This window comes from Marmota monax, unplaced genomic scaffold (assembly GCF_021218885.2).
Source record: "Marmota monax isolate L192 unplaced genomic scaffold, Marmota_monax_Labrador192_F-V1.1 WCK01_AAM20220418_F8-fsc00238, whole genome shotgun sequence".
Taxonomy (NCBI): domain Eukaryota; kingdom Metazoa; phylum Chordata; class Mammalia; order Rodentia; family Sciuridae; genus Marmota; species Marmota monax.
In genome coordinates, this window is record NW_026693175.1 from 70,427 (window position 1) to 88,863 (window position 18,437).

An 18,437-nucleotide genomic window follows, 5' to 3' on the forward strand; every position below is an offset into this window, starting at 1 on the left:
GAACGTCTGATTCATCTCTTCATTTCCCCTATAGATTAGGGTCTCGGGTGTGTGTAGCTCCCACTGACATCCAGTGCTTTGCTCACTTCTGGGGCCCCTTTTGCCATAAAGATGGTTGGTCCTCACTCTGCATCATCTTGGAATTGCTCCCTTAATAGGGCTTTGGTTATTGCTGAAGCTTATTGCTCTCAATTTATCCTAAAAAGGTGTTATTAGTAAAGCAAATATCTAAGGGATTTTGGGGGGGGAGGGGAGGAGGGCATTCAGTAAAAATCCTTTGCCAATTGTGAAAAGGCTATAATTCCTACATTTTGGGTCCCATGGGCTCCTTTCAGTCCTCAGATTGTTTTGGGTACATAAGACACAGACCTGAGCACCCCCTGAATAGTCCGCTGGGGGCATGGCCCTTGTGAGTGGGGCTTGAAGAACTTCACGGGGCATCTCCAATGCCCGTAATAAAGTGTTCACATGTGTGTTTTATCAAGGATCAGACCTGGGCTGCGGGCGGCAGGATGAGCCATGAGAACTCTGTCTCCACCTGGTGGCGCTGCTACCCCATTACCAGGCCATTTTTCATCCTCCTCAGTATAGACAGGTTTGTATTGGTCTACCCTAAGCTGAGGTATCAGGGTACCACCTATCGGTGGCCTGATTTCCCTTGGCCACGTTAGTATCAGTCTTCCGATGGCTGAGATAGTATGATTAGCCCCTGCGCCAGTTTCCCACGGTGTCTATGTCCATATCGCTAGGGCATGTTTAATGACCTTGTTTTCAGTGGTGAGGAGACATCATTTTTCCCCAGGTATCTCCATGGGTGTGCACTATCATGAAAGCATATTTTACCTTCAGCATGTTTACCTTCTTTCCTTCGGACACTCTGAGACCTCTTGTCTAAGTGATTAGCTTGGCTTTCTCAGCTGGGGTAGGCTGTTCTTCCATTTCCACAGAGTAGCTGCTGCTGTTGTCCATGAAGTCTCTCCCATCACTGAAGAGGTCCCCACTGGCCTCTGCAATTGGCCCATCAGACAAGTCCAACCCACTGGTGTAAACAGTCTCTAAGACCTCCAGAGGGTCATGTTGTATCGGCCCCTTATCAGCTGGCAGCAGGCTTGCTGGGCTTAGAGTGGACAGAGTTTAAGGCTGACATTGGGGCTGTCTGAGACCCAGCCTCCTATCTGCCCAGCACTCAGTACCACCCTCTGTTCAATGGCCCCAAGGTCTGGTGGGGGAACCACAGCAAGGGGTTGTTCTAGAGGAAACTTCTCAGCCTCTGTGGTAAATCACAGGTGGCAGCTGTCACCCCACAGGAAGGAGGGCTCTGCTTTTGTGCTGTGGTCAAGTCACTTTAACAAATGGCTACTCGTTCAGCCATCCCATAATGAGAACAGAAGGGGAAAGTCTTGTTGATTTGCTAGCAAAAGAGAAACACAGGGATGCCTGTCTCAGAGGCTGTCCCAGAGGGGACAACACAGGGCTTTTCAGAGGGGAGCCCAGGGCTGGCTTTCAAATCCTATCAGTAGATAGGTAATTAGTGTCCATCAGGTGCCTTAGAGAGCTCTTGCTCCAGTCCCCAGGTCTGGAGAGTGGGCAGTGAGGGACATGACTGACTAGCCTGGGCAGGAAAATGTGTTGGTCTTGTTTCCCCAAATGCCAGGGAGATGGAGAAGGAGAAGAAGGTGGGGTGGGGGGTCCATTTTAAAATAAGCCACCTGCCAAAAAGCAGCAAGGTTTGCACCCAGAACATGAAGCGGACCCCATTACACTTAAAATAACAGAGCAGCCTGTACCCTGAATTCCCCAAGTTTCAGGCTGAGCTTGACCTGGTGAAAAATGGAGAGCTGTAAACACCCCTCATTCCACGGGTGACAGACCCTACGTACACCTACCCTGGGGTTCTCATTCTAGGCTCTCCAGTGCCTGTGGCTGGAGACCAGCCTCTGCTTGTGCAGGGTGGCTGGCTCAGGCCCAGCACCTCCAAACTGAATGGCCAGCACTCTGCCCTCCCCTCCGATGGTCTATTCAGGAGAGTCAGTCCAGATGTGAGATGGGGGTTCCAGGTCACATTGACCTGGGCCAAAACCAGGATGACAAAAGCAACCATACACAATATACCACCAGCAGGCAGGACAGGACAGGAAGCTCCAGGGCACAGACTGAAGGATACCACGGTCACTCATGTAGAAGGAGCCAGAAACCACAGCAAAAAAATATGTAAATCTCCCCCTGGAAGGGCAGTAGAGTCTGACCCTGTGGTGCTTTCATTTTCACTCAGGAAAGTCAAGAACTGCCTGCAGCTCTGATGTCCTCCTGAAAGCAAGAGGAGCGCTTCAGGTCCCAAGGTGGGATCGGCTTCTTGACACACACGTTTGCACATGGCTAGGAAAGGACTGTGCTTCTGCCAGCATGCCCTTCTTCAGGCACGAGTGGGGACAGACATGGAGAAGCAGATAAACACTTGTCTTCAGCAGCCTGTCTCCCTCCTTCCAGCCAACGGGGCCAGCCTTGCATCTTGGGGATCCAGGACCCATGTCTACTCATGCCACTCTAGTTGGAAGAAGGACCATCAATCCAGCTCTAAGCAGTACTGTATGTGACCCCTCCTTTCCTGGTGGACAGTTGAGGCCCAACAAAAATGAGACTTATAATCCAGGTGGAGCCAAGCTGAAGGGAAGGAAACTGCCTACTAAACCAGACGTCAAGGTGGACATCAGACAGGAATACTCCAGATCCAGGTAGGGAAGACGCCGTCCCCAACCTGGTAGAGAACAGGACTGTACCCTGGTGTTTCTGACATGCTGGTGACTCCCTGAGCATGACCCATGTGTGGGGAAACACCCCCAAATAGGCTGGTTATTTATGGCAAATAAAAACCAAGATGAGACCTGAGCAGCTTTGGAAGGTAACTCACCAGGAGTGTCCAGGGAGATTGACAGATACGCATTTAGTACCTGCCTGTGTCTCTCCCTTACCCCCACCCCCAGCCCCCAGCTCCCAGCAGCTTAGAATTTACTCTGAGAATCTGACCTTGCTGGGGTCAGATGGAAGCAGCTTCATGAGTTTTCTGGGATTGTTTCCCAAGAGGTTTGACCCCATCACTCCTGCTTTATGTCCAAGAGTTTCCCAGGCCCTCTTATGGACACTCCGCCTGTCCTCACTCAACTGATCTTATCAATGATCATCACAGGCACCTTGCAGAATCATAGATCCTGGCAGAGGCTCACGTGCACTTCTGAGACATCCTTTGTCTCAATGAACCCTACACACATATTTTAACCACTTCTCGGTGATCCATTATGTATCTGTGTGTGTATATACACACAAGAGGTATATGCTCCAGGGTGGCCTTGTTCACATGAGGTCTGCAAGATGTGCCCGTTGGACAGTGGGCCATCTTTTCCACTCCCATGCTCCAGCTTCACCCTCGACACTTGTAAAAGGTCACCCTCTGTATAGAATCAGGGACGCTCCCACCTTTTCTTCACTCTCAGTCTAAAAAATTAAAGGAAAAGATTTAATTGACAAAAAAACAAAAGTTCATGTACATGTGCTCATCGTTTTTGACATTCTGTCTGTGCATTGCATTAGTATTGAGAACGCTCTCTTGCAGCCTCGGAGTTCACTTTTTTAATTTTTTTTTTTTTGTATCAGGAATTGAACCCAGGGATGCTTAACCACTGAGCAACATTCCCAGCCCTTTTTTATATTTTTATTAAGGAAAGGGTCTTGCTGAATTGCTTAGGGCCTAAATTGCTGTGGCTGGCCTTGAACTTGCAGCCCTCCTGCCTCAGCCTCCTGAGCTGCTGGGATGGCAGGTGTGGCCAGAGTTCACCTTCTTTTCAGAGTGCAGTTTCTCTGTTTCCAAAGACCCTAAGATGAAGGAATGAATGCCTCCACGTGATTTCTAAAAGCAGATCACCTGTGACACACAGAAGAGGAGAAAGAGAGCATCATTACTTCTCCTTAGCCTCAGGGAACACTGAGTGTGGTCTGTAAGAATTGACATACATACTTCCTGTGAGTGGGACCACGATACCACACCACGGGGACTCCTCAGTGGCCTGCATCTTCACAGACTCTCCCTGCAACTGGGTGGAAACTCACTTCCCCTCCCACTGGCTCCCCTGTTCTCCATTGTAAAGCTCCACCAAAATTGGTGATGGAGATTTCAGTTACATTCCACTTTTTATTTATTTATTCATTCATTCATTTTGCCTTTTAGACAGTATTTTGATGCAGAATCTTGTATTCCTGATGGGCACACTTACCCACTCATTTCCAACCCTAGGATAGTCTAAGTTTTCCTCCTGCAACCTCGGGATTCTCTGTCCTGCGTGGAGTGACTTCACTCCCACGGTCTAATGTGCAGGATGTGCAGTGAAGTGACCGAGCTGCCAGTCCAGATCCCAGCTCTGCCTCAGGCCAGTTGACCTCCCTGCACTCAAGTTTTCCCACCATCAAAATAAGAAGGGATATTGATTTGTAGCTCATGGAGTCTTGGGGATAATTAAATTTGGTGATCCATGTCCAATGTCCTGGTACTTTGCAGATTCTCAATAAACATCAACCTTTATGATTGATAGGGCTTGTAGCTCTGCAGAGAAGATCACTTTCTAGCCTCTTTAGGACTTATGTTGGCTATGTCCCCATTGACAATTTTGCACACTTAATTTCCACTTGCCAGTTTCTCTTCTCTCTACCTCCAACTTGATTCTTCTCTTTCCTCATCTTCTGGTGAGATCCATTACTGATTCTGCTATTCAAAGCAACTAGCAAATGTCTCAGTAACAGAATCAAATAGACCTACCTCTAATCTCCAAATTGCACTTACAATTTCTCCTATAAAACTTAACTACTGTAGTGGTCGGTATTAATCCTTGTCTATTGTAATTGATCATCTCTGATCTATAACTGAATTTCAATTTTTTTTCATTTATTCTGCAAATGTTTGTTGAGCATTTGCCAAGCACAGATACTGGACCAGATCTCCCAAATACAAGGCAAATAAAATAGCCAACAGCTTACAATCTTGTAGGGAAAAGCGAATCTGACAGCAGGTAGAGCAGATAGGCATTCTAGGCCTCGTGACCTGTCTCTGCCACTTCAGATCACCCACTTGGGAATAGTCTGAAGAAGGTCTCTCTTGAGCTGAATCAAAGAAAACTAGCTGTCTATAAGCTGACCAGGTGGGCAAAGGCGTTTCCAAGCAGAGGGAATGTTTTATAAAAATTGGAGAACTGTAAGCAGTTAAGGGTGGTGGGAGCCAAGTGTGGAAGTAGGGAACACAAGTTGAGAGGGAAGCAAGGCCGTCAAAAGTCTTCAGTGGAGTTGTGGCTCATTGGTAGCATTTGCCTAGCATGTGTGAGGCATTGGGTTCTATTCTCAGCTCCACATAAGAATAAATAAATAAAATAATGATATTGTGTACATCTACAACTAAAAATAAAAAAGTCTTCAGTGTCCTTCAAGGAGAGATGATGGGGACATGATGGGACACCAAGACCCTGGGCAGCCCTACTAGGTCCAACACCTGGTTAGCTCAGTGACACTTGAGCTCTGCCTGTCCTGTGACAGCAGACCACTCCATCAAGTAAGGTCCATGGCTCTACTCTGCTCATCAGTCGTGCCTCAGTTCAGCTCATTTCCAAAACACATGTCAAGATATGGGCCTTGATTTGAGGTATTTAATCTACCTGTTTTGAAACAACATCATAGCAAGACAAAATTCAAATAAGAATGCATTCTTTAATTATCATTAACCAAGTCAAGATAATGAGTTCCATAATTACAACACAATGAAGTTTATCATTCCCAAGCCCAGGAGAAAATATAAAGAAATAGCTACTTTTTAAAATTTGTTTGTTTTTCTTTGCAGCTTACTTTCAATTTATTTTTTAAATGCATAAATTTAATAAGCAGTCCAGATGTAGTTGGCTGCTAAAGAAGGGAATCATTCATCCTTAGAATAAAATGCATTGACTTCTAGGATTTTAGATCTCACATAAGAAAGCAAGCTTCTATCAGAGGAGTCCAGGGCTTCCACACCTGCTGAAACAGGGTCAGGCCTCAGCAGCTGGCTCAGTTCCTCCTGGGTGAGGAGGGTTTTTGTACGCCGAGGCAGTGGAGAGCTATCACTGTGGTGGACGTTCGGCTCCGGGACCAAGTTGGAAATAAAACGTGAGTAGATCGCTGGTTTCCTTCTGTTGTCCATGTCTCGTGGTCTCTGTGTGTGTGAACTGAGCCTCTGCAACCTGGCTCTGGCACCCTCCAGGGAAAGGTGACTCTGGGATCTCTAAGCAAACTTAAGAATCAAAGGCACATTTTTGTGTGAAGAGCAAGATTAAGTCATTGAGTGAGAAAAACTAGGTAACAGCCTTAGACACTCATGGGGGGCATGCTAGAAGGTTCCAGAGCCTCACTCAGTTGTCAGGGAGGGAGACTCAGTTTTTGTACAGGAGGGAAGTTCAGAGCAGTCACTGTGGTACACGTTCGGCGCAGGCACCAAGCTGGAGATCAAACGTGAGTATCTTTTTCAACCGATTCTTCTCTTCTGTCTAATTGCCTTGCTTTGTTCCTTTTTGTATGGTTTTGTTAGTTAGTTGTTGGGGATGTGAGAGATTTCATCCCCAGATTAGGTTCAGAGGAGGTGGCTAGTCCTAATTTATAGGATTTCTAAGTCAAAATAAAAATGGGGAAGAAGGGTGGCTGCCCCTCTAGAGGGGTTTTCGTAGGGGAACAAGGCAAAGCGAGTCATTGTGATTCACGTTCGGCGAAGGGACCAAACTGGAAATCAAACGTGAGTACCATTTTGCTCACTATTCATGACGTTTGGGCCGTGTTGTAACATTTGTGTGATTTTGTGATATTTTGGTGAACCATTCCTGGTGACAGAGAAGTCAATCGAAGAAAACCAGAAAATAGCCAATTTAAAAGCAAATAGATGAGGGGTTCAGTTGGGAGAAGAGAGAAATGGCTGGGTCTTTCTGGGAACCAGCCTATCTGGTGAGACTGGCAGCCAGGGCGGGTTTTTGTAGAGGGGGGCAAGCTGGAGCTGGCACTGTGGCTCACGTTCGGTGGCGGGACCAAGTTGGAGATGAAACGTAAGTGCCTTTTCCACTGTTTTTTCTCATGGAATTGTAAAATCGGGGGGGTTTTCATGTTTGGAGTGTAAGTGGAGGTCAGTTCTGAACAAAACAGGTTTCTTCCAATTGAGTTGGGGGCTGAAAGTCTGTTCACCTCAAAGAGGAGGGGTTTTTGCTGAGGGGAATGTGATCTAGTTAATGTGGTGGATCACCTTCGGCCGGGGGACACGATTGGAGATAAAAAGTAAGTGATTTCTCTGTTGCCTTCTGGAACTTGGGTGCAATTCCCCTTAGCCCTGACTTGTAGAAGCTGAAGTAGGAGGTTGTCATCAGTTGCAACCTCCAAAAGTAGATTTGGAAACAGAAATACTTAAAAGGGCTAAAACGAGTGACTCAAAGTGGGGGTAAAACAGGGTAGACAGAAAAGTCAATTTCTGATTTTTATTAACTTTTGTCAGATGTTGTGTGGGTTTCGGTCATTGCGCATTGTGATATGGAAAAGTTGGGAAATGGACTTCCTAGTCTGTTTTCTTTTTTGCCTGATAAATTGTTTTATAAGGCAACTATGAAATGAATAGCAGGCCCCAAAAAATCACTTAAGTTAGAAAATTAAGCCTGTTTATCATGTTGAAGAGAATCATCAGCATTGTCACTTGTAGAATGTAATGAGTGCTAAATGCCAAACCAAGAGATTCTGCAGGATTCAGATCTCAACAGATCTCATTGATAGCTCCTTTGTCAAAATTTAATTTCTATACTAGAGTAAATTTGAGGTGATCTGTTATCATACTGGTGAGAAGACAATTGACCCCTAAAACTGTTTTTTAAAAATGTGTTTAAATAAAGGAAATTAATAATTATGTTTTTTAAATGTCCATGGTTTATAGGAAATATTTTAAAGAACATGTTGTTTTACTACCTTAGTTATCACGGGTCCATATTCTCACGCCACGTGGCTTTGCTGGCGTGGTCTGTAGGTCCCGTGGCGCCCTTTCTGGTACTGAGTACTCCCGTGGCCACTCACGTGGCAGTTCTCCTGGCCGCTAAAGGCCACGGAAACCCGTGTTTGCTGGGTGACCTCTGCTGTGACCACTTTTCCTGGTACACAATGATGCAGATGATGCCACTAACATAGAGAGGGCAGAAACAGGGTGGGCAGAACACCAGTACAGAGAAAACTGATTTATTAAAGTTTTCAGGAATAAAATTATATTAAAATCCATTATTATGTCCTCTCAATGAGGCTGTAAAAAAAGATTTTTTTAGTCATATATCATTATTTTATCTAATCTATTTACAAAAGCTCAACCCAAAAGAAAGAAATAGAGTCTACATAACTCTTTCAGGGTAAAATCCACAGGAGTGAAAACCAAGTTTGATGCCAGCAATCTGACCCCTCAGGACTTGGTAAATTCACTCTGAGTTCACATGAATACAATTGCACTGTATTAACTGGTAGAAAAAAAAGTCTGGGACATGTTTTTAACTTTCATAAACTTAACTGCTTGGGTAGAATTATGTTTGACTTGTAGCTAATTTTATATAAATGTGATTGATAAAAAGTTAACAGACATTTTTCAATACTGTAAATATTGTGATGAAAAAATTAATCTGGCTTAACATCATAATGACTTGTTTTTGTGTAGCCCCACTGCTTTCAAATCTGTGCTTAAGAAGGATTACTTTGTTCTATGCAGGACAGGACTATTTTAGGGCTCCTTTGAAACCTTTTAATGCATTTTAGAACTATTTATTTAACTATTTTAAGTTACTTTGAAACTATTTGGGAGCCTTTAAAAAAACTCTATTAAAGGCTAATGCAAAATCTTGAAATAATTTCCACATCAAATACAGTAATTACTAAATATTTTAAAGCTAGATGGAAAATTTGAATTGGCCCAGGAGGATCTCCACAGAATGTATTACTCTGCTTATTTTTCAGAGATCACATTATTTTGACACTGAGACTATTTTAATACAATCATTTTGTGAGAAAATAGTAATGAAGGTTTAAAAAGGAAAAAAAATAATAACAGTTCATTTATCTTATGTTGAAGTGCTTGGTTAACATTGGGGTTAGCTTTATTAAAAAAAAAATTAAAGCTGCTCACATATCTGTTGACTTCTCCCAGCCAAGAACTCTTGATTTTCATTTTTCGTTTTTACTATTTTGCTGGGCTTGCATCCCCGCTGAGGGGATTTCCAGGAGGACACCTGGCAGCTGCTGGAGGTCAAAACTGAAGCTGGTCAGGTCCCCCAGACAGGTGGCCCGGGTGACTGTTGACACCTCCAGGTCTGGCTAAGAATTGCTTCATGTGGTTGCAGACCATCAGGCAGGGCCCAGTCTCACTTTCAGGGCTTCATGAGGGACAGGAGAGCTGCCTGCAGGTCTCCAGAGGGACATGCCACCCAGCTGAGGCCCACCAGACCCAGACGCAGCTGGGGCTGCACAGGGCCTTCCTCTACATGGAGGGGTGGAGTCTTGCCCTGAGGATCCTCAGGGTCAGATGAGGTGCCCTGTTTTCTTGGCCCAAAGCCCTGAGCTTTTGGAGGTGGCAGGGGACACAGTTGAAAGGCCTCAGAATGGCTTCAAAGAGTTCAAACTCAATTTAGCACTTTTTAAAGGGGCAGCGGGGAGCAAGGGAGTAACACCAAACCCTGGACACCTTACGGTGCTTCCTGGCTCTGCTGCCTCTCTGCAGCCACCCACCAACACACACCCAAGCCGAGACCTTCCTGGGACTTAGCCAGCTCTGTGCTTCCTTCCCCAGGGGACGTGGCTAGACCAAGTGTCTCCATCTTCCCACCGTCTTCGGAGCAGTTGCAGTCCGGAGGGGCCACGGTCGTGTGCTTTGTGAATGACTTCTACCCCAGAGACATCAACGTGAAGTGGAAGGTGGACAACGCCTATTACAACAGCAATATCCAGAACAGCTTCACGGAGCAGAACTCCAAGGACAGCACGTACAGCCTCAGCAGCACCCTGTCGCTGACCAGCTCAGAGTACAACAATCACAAGAGCTATACCTGCGAGGTCAGCCACAGCAGCCTGTCCTCGCCCATCACCAAGACGGTCAAAAGGAACGAGTGCTAGAGTCAGAGGCCGCGCCCTCCCGCCGCAGGCCTGGGCCCTCTCCCCACGAGGGACCCACCCCAGTTGCAGTCCTCCTGCCCCTCCCCACCTCACCCCTCCTCCTCCTTGGCTTGAATCAGCTGGTAATGGGGGAACAACAAATAAAATCAATCTTTGCACCTGAGGCTCTCTCCTTCCTCATTTAATGTTTTAGGCATTATCCTTCAATTACCCAGTTTCCCCTTTAAGGGACTAAATGTCTAGTTGCCCTAACACGCACCACCATGTATAAAAACCATCCTCCATTTCACCCTATCCGTCTGCCCTGCACAAGACCCTGCTCTCTGAGACCCACACACCACCTGCTCATGCCCCTTCCCCTGGGCCATGGCTCGAGAGCCTCCCCCTTGGTCTCCCCTCCTCAGCAAGTTTCCCTAAGGACGATGGTTCCTGCAGTCCACATCCCTTGATCCAATTCAAGCTTCCCTGAAAACTTAGCAGAGCAAATGTTTCAAAAGACGAAAGCAGTATAGGCTGAGGGTGGGCTCAGTGGTGAGCACACGCAGCGTCCTGTGTTCCATCCCCACCACTGGAAAAAAAGAATACAGCCCTAAGGAAGGTCAATCATTGCAAGATGATATGGAGTAATAAAGCCACATGACCAGCCTGAATGAACAATCAATAGGGTAATGTCAAGTCCATTACACACTGGGATACCCGCACCTGGGTTTAACCAAAGATTGTGCCTTTTTTACATTTGTAGATGTGTTTTAGGGACAACTTCTGACTGTTAAGAACAGTCTAGAGCACTTTCCACAACTGACTTGAACCCTCACGACACTGGAGAGTGCACGCTGGGTTTGTGGGAATGATGGGCAGGTTCTGGAAAGTGGAGTTTTCTGTAACTCAGCAATCCCACTCTTTAAAGGACCACGTCCCTATCCACAAAAAAAAAAAAAAAATCTGTGCAAAAATGCTTACAGCAGCTTCATTCATAAAAGCCCAGAACTGGAAATAACACAAACGTCCACCAGCAGTAAAATGGGTCATGAAATCGTGGTACGTTGACCACTGAGCTGCTGGGTGAGGAGAATGGCCATAACCGAGGGCTGAAACACGAGGATAAGCCCAAGAACCCAAACCCCAGGGAGGCAGTCTGTGCTCCATCCAAATAAAGTTCAAGACCAGGTAAGATAAAACTAGAAGTCGGACTGGGGTACTCTTGGCTGGGGTGAGGCAGATGTGGTGCCTGGTGGGGACTCTGGGGGGTTGGTAGGTTCCATTCCCCCCTGTGGCGTGTGCCCCTTTATGAGTTTATGAGAAGGTCCTGAGCTGTAGGATTAGGAACCATGCACTTTCTGTATGTCTTGGCTTCAAAATCAGTCACTCCCAGTCTACACAGATGAGGCTGGGAGAGGGGAGGGGAGGGGAGGGCCGCTCAGCTGTGAGCAGGTCCTGGGGGTCAAATCTCTAAGCCACAACTCTGCTCTCTCAAGCCCTGTATTGCTCTGCCTGTCAGAGTTCATGGTGCTGTGCAGACGGGGGTCAGACAACATGCCATCTCACTGGGGTCTTCTACACCCACGGGACCAGGAGCACAGACAAGAAAAAAATGAATGGAACTGGACTTCAGCAAGGGCATAAAGGATGGAAGTTACTTATCCAGATGTAGGGAGCCACTTAGGAAAGGCCTGCTTGGGCAGTGGGGAGGGACATGAAGAACATCAATGTCCTCTCCCCACCCTCCTCAGTGTGGCCTTGGGCTACCATTGCCAATCACGCCCCCGCACGACACAGACCTGAAGCACCTCTACCAGCTGCAGGAGTGCAGAGCAGCTCAGACTCTGCCCACTCTATTAACACATAACCCAGCTTCCATAATGCTTTCCTTTCCCTTCTTAGAACTGGAGCCGTAAACTCGTACACGTGCGTGCGCGCACACACACACTCACCCTTGATAGGGACATACCTTGCCTTTCTGTCTCTGGACAGTATTCATAATTATCACATCTTTGAAACTTTGGAGATCTGAGTTTAGTTCGGAAAGACTCAACAAATTCCCTTCAGATGACACAAACTTGTTCACCCATCTCTGGGGACCAAACTGAATAACCAAGGGACTTCTAATCTGGCTACAACTCCAAAGCAAGCTCTTCTAAGAAGGCAAAGCTCTGAAGCCAGCCCCACCCCAACTCAAGCAGGAAGATGTCCTGGAGTTTCAAATTGTGTCCCTCAGAAGAACACTCTCAGCTCCCAGTTCTTGGAACCCATGGATGTGACCCGACTTAGAAGGTGGGTCTTGCAGACGTCATCAAATCAAAGTGGGATCATATGAAGATGTTGATGAAGATGAGGTGAAACTGGATTTTTTATTCACTGCTTGTGGGAATGAAAATTGATATAGCTACTCAAGAATGTCCATTTCTTGAAAAACTAAATAAAATACATGCACCACATGACCCAGCAATCACATTGGGCATTTATCCCCAAGAAATGAAAACTTAAGTCCACACAAAAACCTGTACATAATTGTTCATAGCAGTTTTATTTATGAATAGCCTCAAATTTGAAATAACCTACATGTCCTCAATAGGTGTCCCTCAATAAGTGACTGGTCAAACAGGACTAACATGTCCCTCAGCAGGTAATTGACAGGTCATGCCTTGGAATCCTATGAGGAACGGGATTCAGAGGACACAACCTCACTGGTGATTCTGAAGGGGATCACACAGAGTGAAGAAGTCTAGTCTCAAAGGGTCACAGACCATAACATTCCTTTCATGTAATAGTCTTGAAATGACAGATATGGACAGGGAGGGCAGATTGCTGGTCATGGGGGAATTTGGGTGATGGGGACAGGAGAGCAATGTGACCATACAGGGGACATCACAAGGGAAGTCTCTGTGGTCAGGGGTGATTCTGCATCCCAACTGCAGTGATAGTGACACATGACAAAACCACGAAGACCTACACACCCTGCGTCAGTGTGCAACTCTTGGTTTCGAGTTGTGCTCTGCAAGAAGTAACAGTCAGGGCAAACTGTGGGGGTCATCCAGACCTCTCTCCTATGTTCTGTCTCTGCAACATCCTGCAGAATATCATTACAGTATTTTAAGATAAAAAGTTTTTTAAAAAGAAGATGAAGTCATACTGGATGAGGGACAGCCTTGAGCCAATGGCTGAGGTGTGTTTGGAGAAGCAGAGACACACAGGGAGAGTACCCTATGGCCAGGGAGGCAGGCGCTGAGGAGGTAGCCATGAAGCACTGAGCGCTGCCGGGAGCCACCAGGAGCTAGGAGAGCTGTGGGGAGGTCTGTCCCTCAGGCCCTCCAGAAGAAGCCAACCTTGCCAACTCCTTAACTCCACAATTGTGAGACAATAAATGACTTGTTTAAATCCCCGGTGTGTGGACTTAGTGAGGACAGTCCCAGAAAACTGACATAGTGTGGCTGCAGAGAGACAGGTCAAGTCCCCAGGAACATCCTCCTGCACTGCCAAGGTGTCCCGTAGGTGTGACCTCCCCAGGGACGGCTGGCCAAGGCCATGCACACACACACACAGCACTCCTAGGGCCTGAGAGGTCCTCAGGTCCAGAAAGTTCAGGTCGATGTGAGTGAAAGGCCAAACCGACAAGAGACTGAGCCTTCTCGTGGGAGGTGGCCTGCTTGGGGCTCTAAGCTTAAGCTCTGGAGTTAGAAAGCCCTCACGGTGCTGTGTGAGCCTCAGCAAGGTTCTTCACCTGTGTGGCCCTCACGTCTCACCTGTAGGATGCAGGAGTGATGGTACCACCTAGTAGGTCAACAACTGCCAAGACTCAGTGCCAATGTCAGGGGCTCGGCACACCGACCAGCTCCTCCCCAAAGCTCATGGGCGCTGGCTGTTGGAGGAGCACGCTGTGCCCTCCTGGATCTGCAGGGTGGGCTCTTGGGCTTCAAGCCCCATGGGTCCCATGGTAGGTTTAAGGAAAAATGGAGGAAAGAGAGAGAACAGAGAAAGAAAAACAAAAGAAAGAAGGGCAGAAAAAAAATAATGGGAAGGAGTCTGCCCAGAAAACAGGGGGACTGCACCATGACAGCCCCACCGACATCAGGGGGAGCCCCTCTCTGCAGTGGGACAGGCTCTCAGCACACGTGAGCTAGCCGGTGTGAAGCAGCAGGCATTCCAGGGGAGAAGAGGCAGGCCCAGCCATGGCCCCGAGCTGGACACCAACCACTGTATGGTGAAGATGCCTTAATGGCAGACGATGGGCTGTTTGTCAGTCAAGACACAGCACAGGAGGGAAGACTGACACTCCCAAGAGTGGGCAGTGGGTCAGCCTGACAACTGTGTTTATCAAAGATTAGGGCAGAGCCACCGCCAACCCTGCATCTCACCCGCCACTCCTATCAGCCACCCACACACCCAGCCCCCATCTGCACCCAAGCCCCCGTCAGTGGGACAAAGTGCTGCACAGGAGACTGGGAAGCCCTTTCCAGCTCAAATGTCTGCAGACATCACAGCCCTGAAGTGGGATCTTCTGTGGCTTCAAGGGGCTGTGGTCTCCATTTTAAGCTTTTTTCTATATAAGGAAGAGCCTTCAGAATGAGGTTTCATAAAGTTGGTGCTAATGCCTTTGCTCCAACAGACCCCTGAGCAAGTCAGCAAGTTGCATGTGTTATTTTGGAGAAGAGGAAAAGGGAGATGAGAGAATGGTGGAAGATGGGAGAAGGGGGGGGGGGATGTGGAAGAGGAGAAAGAAGAAGCAAAGGCCAACGGAGGCGTACAGGGGAGGAACAGGAAGGGGAAAGAGGAAGCCACACAGATGATGCTTCTTTGCCTTTGTACGCAGCGTGGGTCCAGGCCCTGGGGCCCCAAGGCATAGCTCTTCGTCCTGGTCAACGTGACAGCCCTCTTTGCTCTTTCTTACAGCGGGACCCGGGAGCCCATGAGTGTGGGTCTGTTTACCTCCATGGCTGGTGCCACATCCAGGGGCTCTGCAGCCCTCTCCCCCGGGTTTGATCAAGGGGAGCCACACCAGTGGTGGAGTCAGCCAGAGCCTGCACGACAGGAGAGGATTAGCGAGCAGGCTGTCCCCATACAGGGCGTCCTGGAAAGTATCCACAGCTCACTTAGCAAGCTGCTTTACCCTGGGCCTCTGCTTCCTCCGTTTCCTAGCCCTGGGGCCATCAAGCTCTGGACATGAGGCTAGTCCTCACCCAGATGTGCTCTATGGGGAGCAGTGTATCAGGCTTTGAAGATTCAGTATGACAAATGGACACAAAACATCCCATTGACAAATCTGACACATTGTATCCTTGGATTCCATGTGGAGATAGTAATACTTGGGCTATATTGGATTAAGTCAAATATATTATCAAGATTAATTTCACAGGTTTAATCATGTTTTTATAATGTGGTACTAGAAAAAAATTGGGGGGGTACTAGAAAATTTTAATGCTTATACATGGTTCACATCATATACCTGTCCGACCAGACAACCTAGATTATGCTAAACTGCTGAGTGTGTCCTGGGAAGCAGATCCACCTTCACTCAGAAGGGTTTTGGGACTTGACCTGAAGCTGGCCCTTAGAGACATATATCCCCAGGCCTCGCCCAGCACCTCCACAGGGACTGAGCAGCTCCTGGGCAGAACTTGTGCATCTCCCCAGTTTGATGCCACTCTGTCTCCTCCCAGTCAGCTACTCCTCAGCGAGTGCCTCAACACTGGCTTACAAGTGTGGACACAGCCCTTATGACAACAGAAGCCATACTACACGACTGTCCCGAAACACAAGCACAGCAGAACTCAAACATTTATAAGGTATGACATAGTTTGTAGAGAATTAGAAGGAGGTAGTCCTCATAGTTCATTAACACAGGTGCACCTATTTATATGATATGGCATGAGGTCTCATGTGAACAAGAGTTAAGCAAGCCACCACCACCAACCCCTCACCACGTTAGCAACACTGGAGAACATAAAGCAGTGTGAGGTAAGGCCCACACTTCCTGCCACAATGCTCTTAAATCTAATCAAATAGCCAAGCAATATACAAGGAAATTGAGCCAGCCCCCAAACACTGGTTTTGGGAAATGGGAAACCAGTGGTCTGGGGACTGGAATTCCAACTTATTCTTTCACTTAGTGTTTATTGAATGGCTAAAATATGTCAGGGTGTCTCAGATACTTTCACAGGTGTGAGGAGTAGTGTGAGCCCAAGGTGCTCATAGCCCAGGGTTATGGGAGTCCTGTGGGTCACAAGAAGAATTGCTTGTACTCCAAGTGAGACGAGGGTTGGTGGTTTTGAATAGAATAATTTCATCTGACTTATAAATAAGCAAGATTTCCCTGGGTGTTCTGATGAGAATGAACCTCGAGGTGAACAGGTACAAGGGTCCAAGCAACAGGTGGCAATACACTGCAGGCTGGTCTGATGTGCCCCACTAGATGATTATGGGGAGAGACCTCAAGGTTTCCAGCTGAGGGACTGGAAGGATTGAGTTGCCTTAGTTGAAGTGAGGAAGCCTACAGGAGGCACAGGTTTGGGAGAAAAGAGCAGAATCCACCTGGAATTGATTTTTGTGCATAGAATGAGGTGAGGGTCAAGGTTCCTTCTCCTCCACATGGACACTCAGCTTCTCACTTCCCTGTGAGATTGCTGTGGCACCTCTGCTGAAAATCCACGGCCACATAGTCTAGGTCTAAGGCCTCTATTTCACTCTGCGGACCTACTTCACCATCCTCAGCCAGCAGACGCCACCTGGATCCATGAGGCTTTGGGACTCTGTCTTGGGCACACTGGATCTGAGATGCTGCTTAGACAGCCAGGGGGGTGGCTGGCTATAGAGTCAGGAACTCAGAGTCGGTACTGGGGACAAAGGTTCTCCAGAGTCACCCAGATGGTGTGAAAAGCCACAGACTGGGAGAGGAGGCCTTGCCAGGGATGGCAGATGGAGACTGGACCGGGAGGCACTCCCACACAGCAGGCTGGCAAGATGCACAGGAACCAGAAAAGAAGAGTGGGAAGGACTGGCAGGGGAAGGGGAGGACGATCAGAGGAGCAGAAGAAATGTACAGGGGGGTGCCGGCTGCAGACAGGCCAGCTACGGTTAAAGATGGAACTGGGCCCTGGGGTCAGCCACGTGAGGACTGTGGGTGAACCAGCTGAGAGCAGTTTCCGTACAAAAGCAGGAGCAAAAGTCTGGTCAGAGGGGTTCAAAAGAGAATGGGAGGAAAGAAAGTGGAGATGGCGAGGGAAGGAGAGAGCTGAGGCAGTAACTGAGAGGAGAGTGGGAAGGGAAGTGAGGTCTGCAGAGGGCACGTTTGAAAGGAGAGAGATGAAGGGTTGTTGAAAGCTGAGGAGGAGCAGAACCAGCAGAGATGGCCAATGTGGAGCTGAGGAGGGAGAGGAGCACTCCGCTGGAGAGGAGGGGTGGGGAAGCCAGCGGAGGGACAGAAGGGAGAGTCCAGGGCACAAGTGCACAGCACTTGGCAGGGAATGTGCTGGGACTTGTTGGTGACTTTTCTAACAAGTGGGGATGCTGAGATCCTTCAGGTTGAGAAGTTCAGGACTTATAGACTGACATAAGCAAGTCAAGGTTCCAGGCAGGATGAAGAGGAGAGACAGAGAGCTCACCAGGGAGCCCCCTGACCACCTGCCAGTGCTTTCCCCATGGCCTTCCATGCAGATGCCCTCCCTGAACAGATCCCCCAGGCACCCCAGAAGGCAGCTCTTGCCCTTCAGAGACCTATTCCTCTGACCTTTCCCACCCACACCCTCCCTGTCCTTCCCACGCCTCCTGCTCCATTCCCAGCTGCAGGTATGGGAATTTCTCTCTGTGGCCTCCCCTCCTCCCTACTCCTCTCATCCCTCCTACCCCTCCATCTACCTACCCACCCTTCCTGGGATTGAACCAACCTTGACACCCCTACCAGGTGCTCAGCTACATCTCCGACTATGGCCGGTTTTGTGTGTTCCTGAAGCTACAAGTGTCTGCACAGAGTGGAAAAGGAAAAGGGCAGAGAGCAGGGGGCAGGGGGATGAGGAGGGGCCTGACCTTCACTAGTGTGGCCCCTTATGGCCCCCTGTGATTCTCATACCCCACACCAAAGTGTTTCTCACTAGGTCTGATTCATAAACGAAGAAACTGGGGCCAAGACAGGTTTTATAATGTGCTGAGGGCACAGAGCCAGTGAGAGATGTAATGGTGACTTCCACCAGGTCATCAAGCCCAGACGACCATGCCTCTCCACAGGTGTTCCACTTGGTGGGCTCTGGGCAGGTCTCAATGATATTGGTTTGTTA

General features: G+C 48.0%; 1 protein-coding gene and 1 gene segment (V, D, J or C); one reads left to right on the top strand and one right to left on the bottom strand.

The window, feature by feature from the left end:
- Positions 1-10,336, top strand: part of LOC124100406 (immunoglobulin kappa variable 2D-29-like) — a 70,722-nt gene extending 60,386 nt beyond the window's left edge. The window contains 2 exon segments of the V gene segment in view: positions 7,060-7,097; positions 9,851-10,336. Of these exon segments, the coding sequence occupies positions 7,060-7,097; positions 9,851-10,173 (361 nt within the window).
- Positions 1-18,437, bottom strand: part of Rpia (ribose 5-phosphate isomerase A) — a 76,858-nt gene that overhangs the window by 6,491 nt on the left and 51,930 nt on the right. For 2 of the 3 annotated variants that reach the window (XR_009227935.1, XR_009227937.1), the window contains exon 11: positions 859-3,916. The gene's annotated coding sequence lies outside the window, so the exon portion shown is untranslated. Of the gene's footprint in view, positions 1-843; positions 3,917-18,437 lie in introns of all 3 variants that reach the window. The other variant, XR_009227936.1, reaches the window with a different exon arrangement.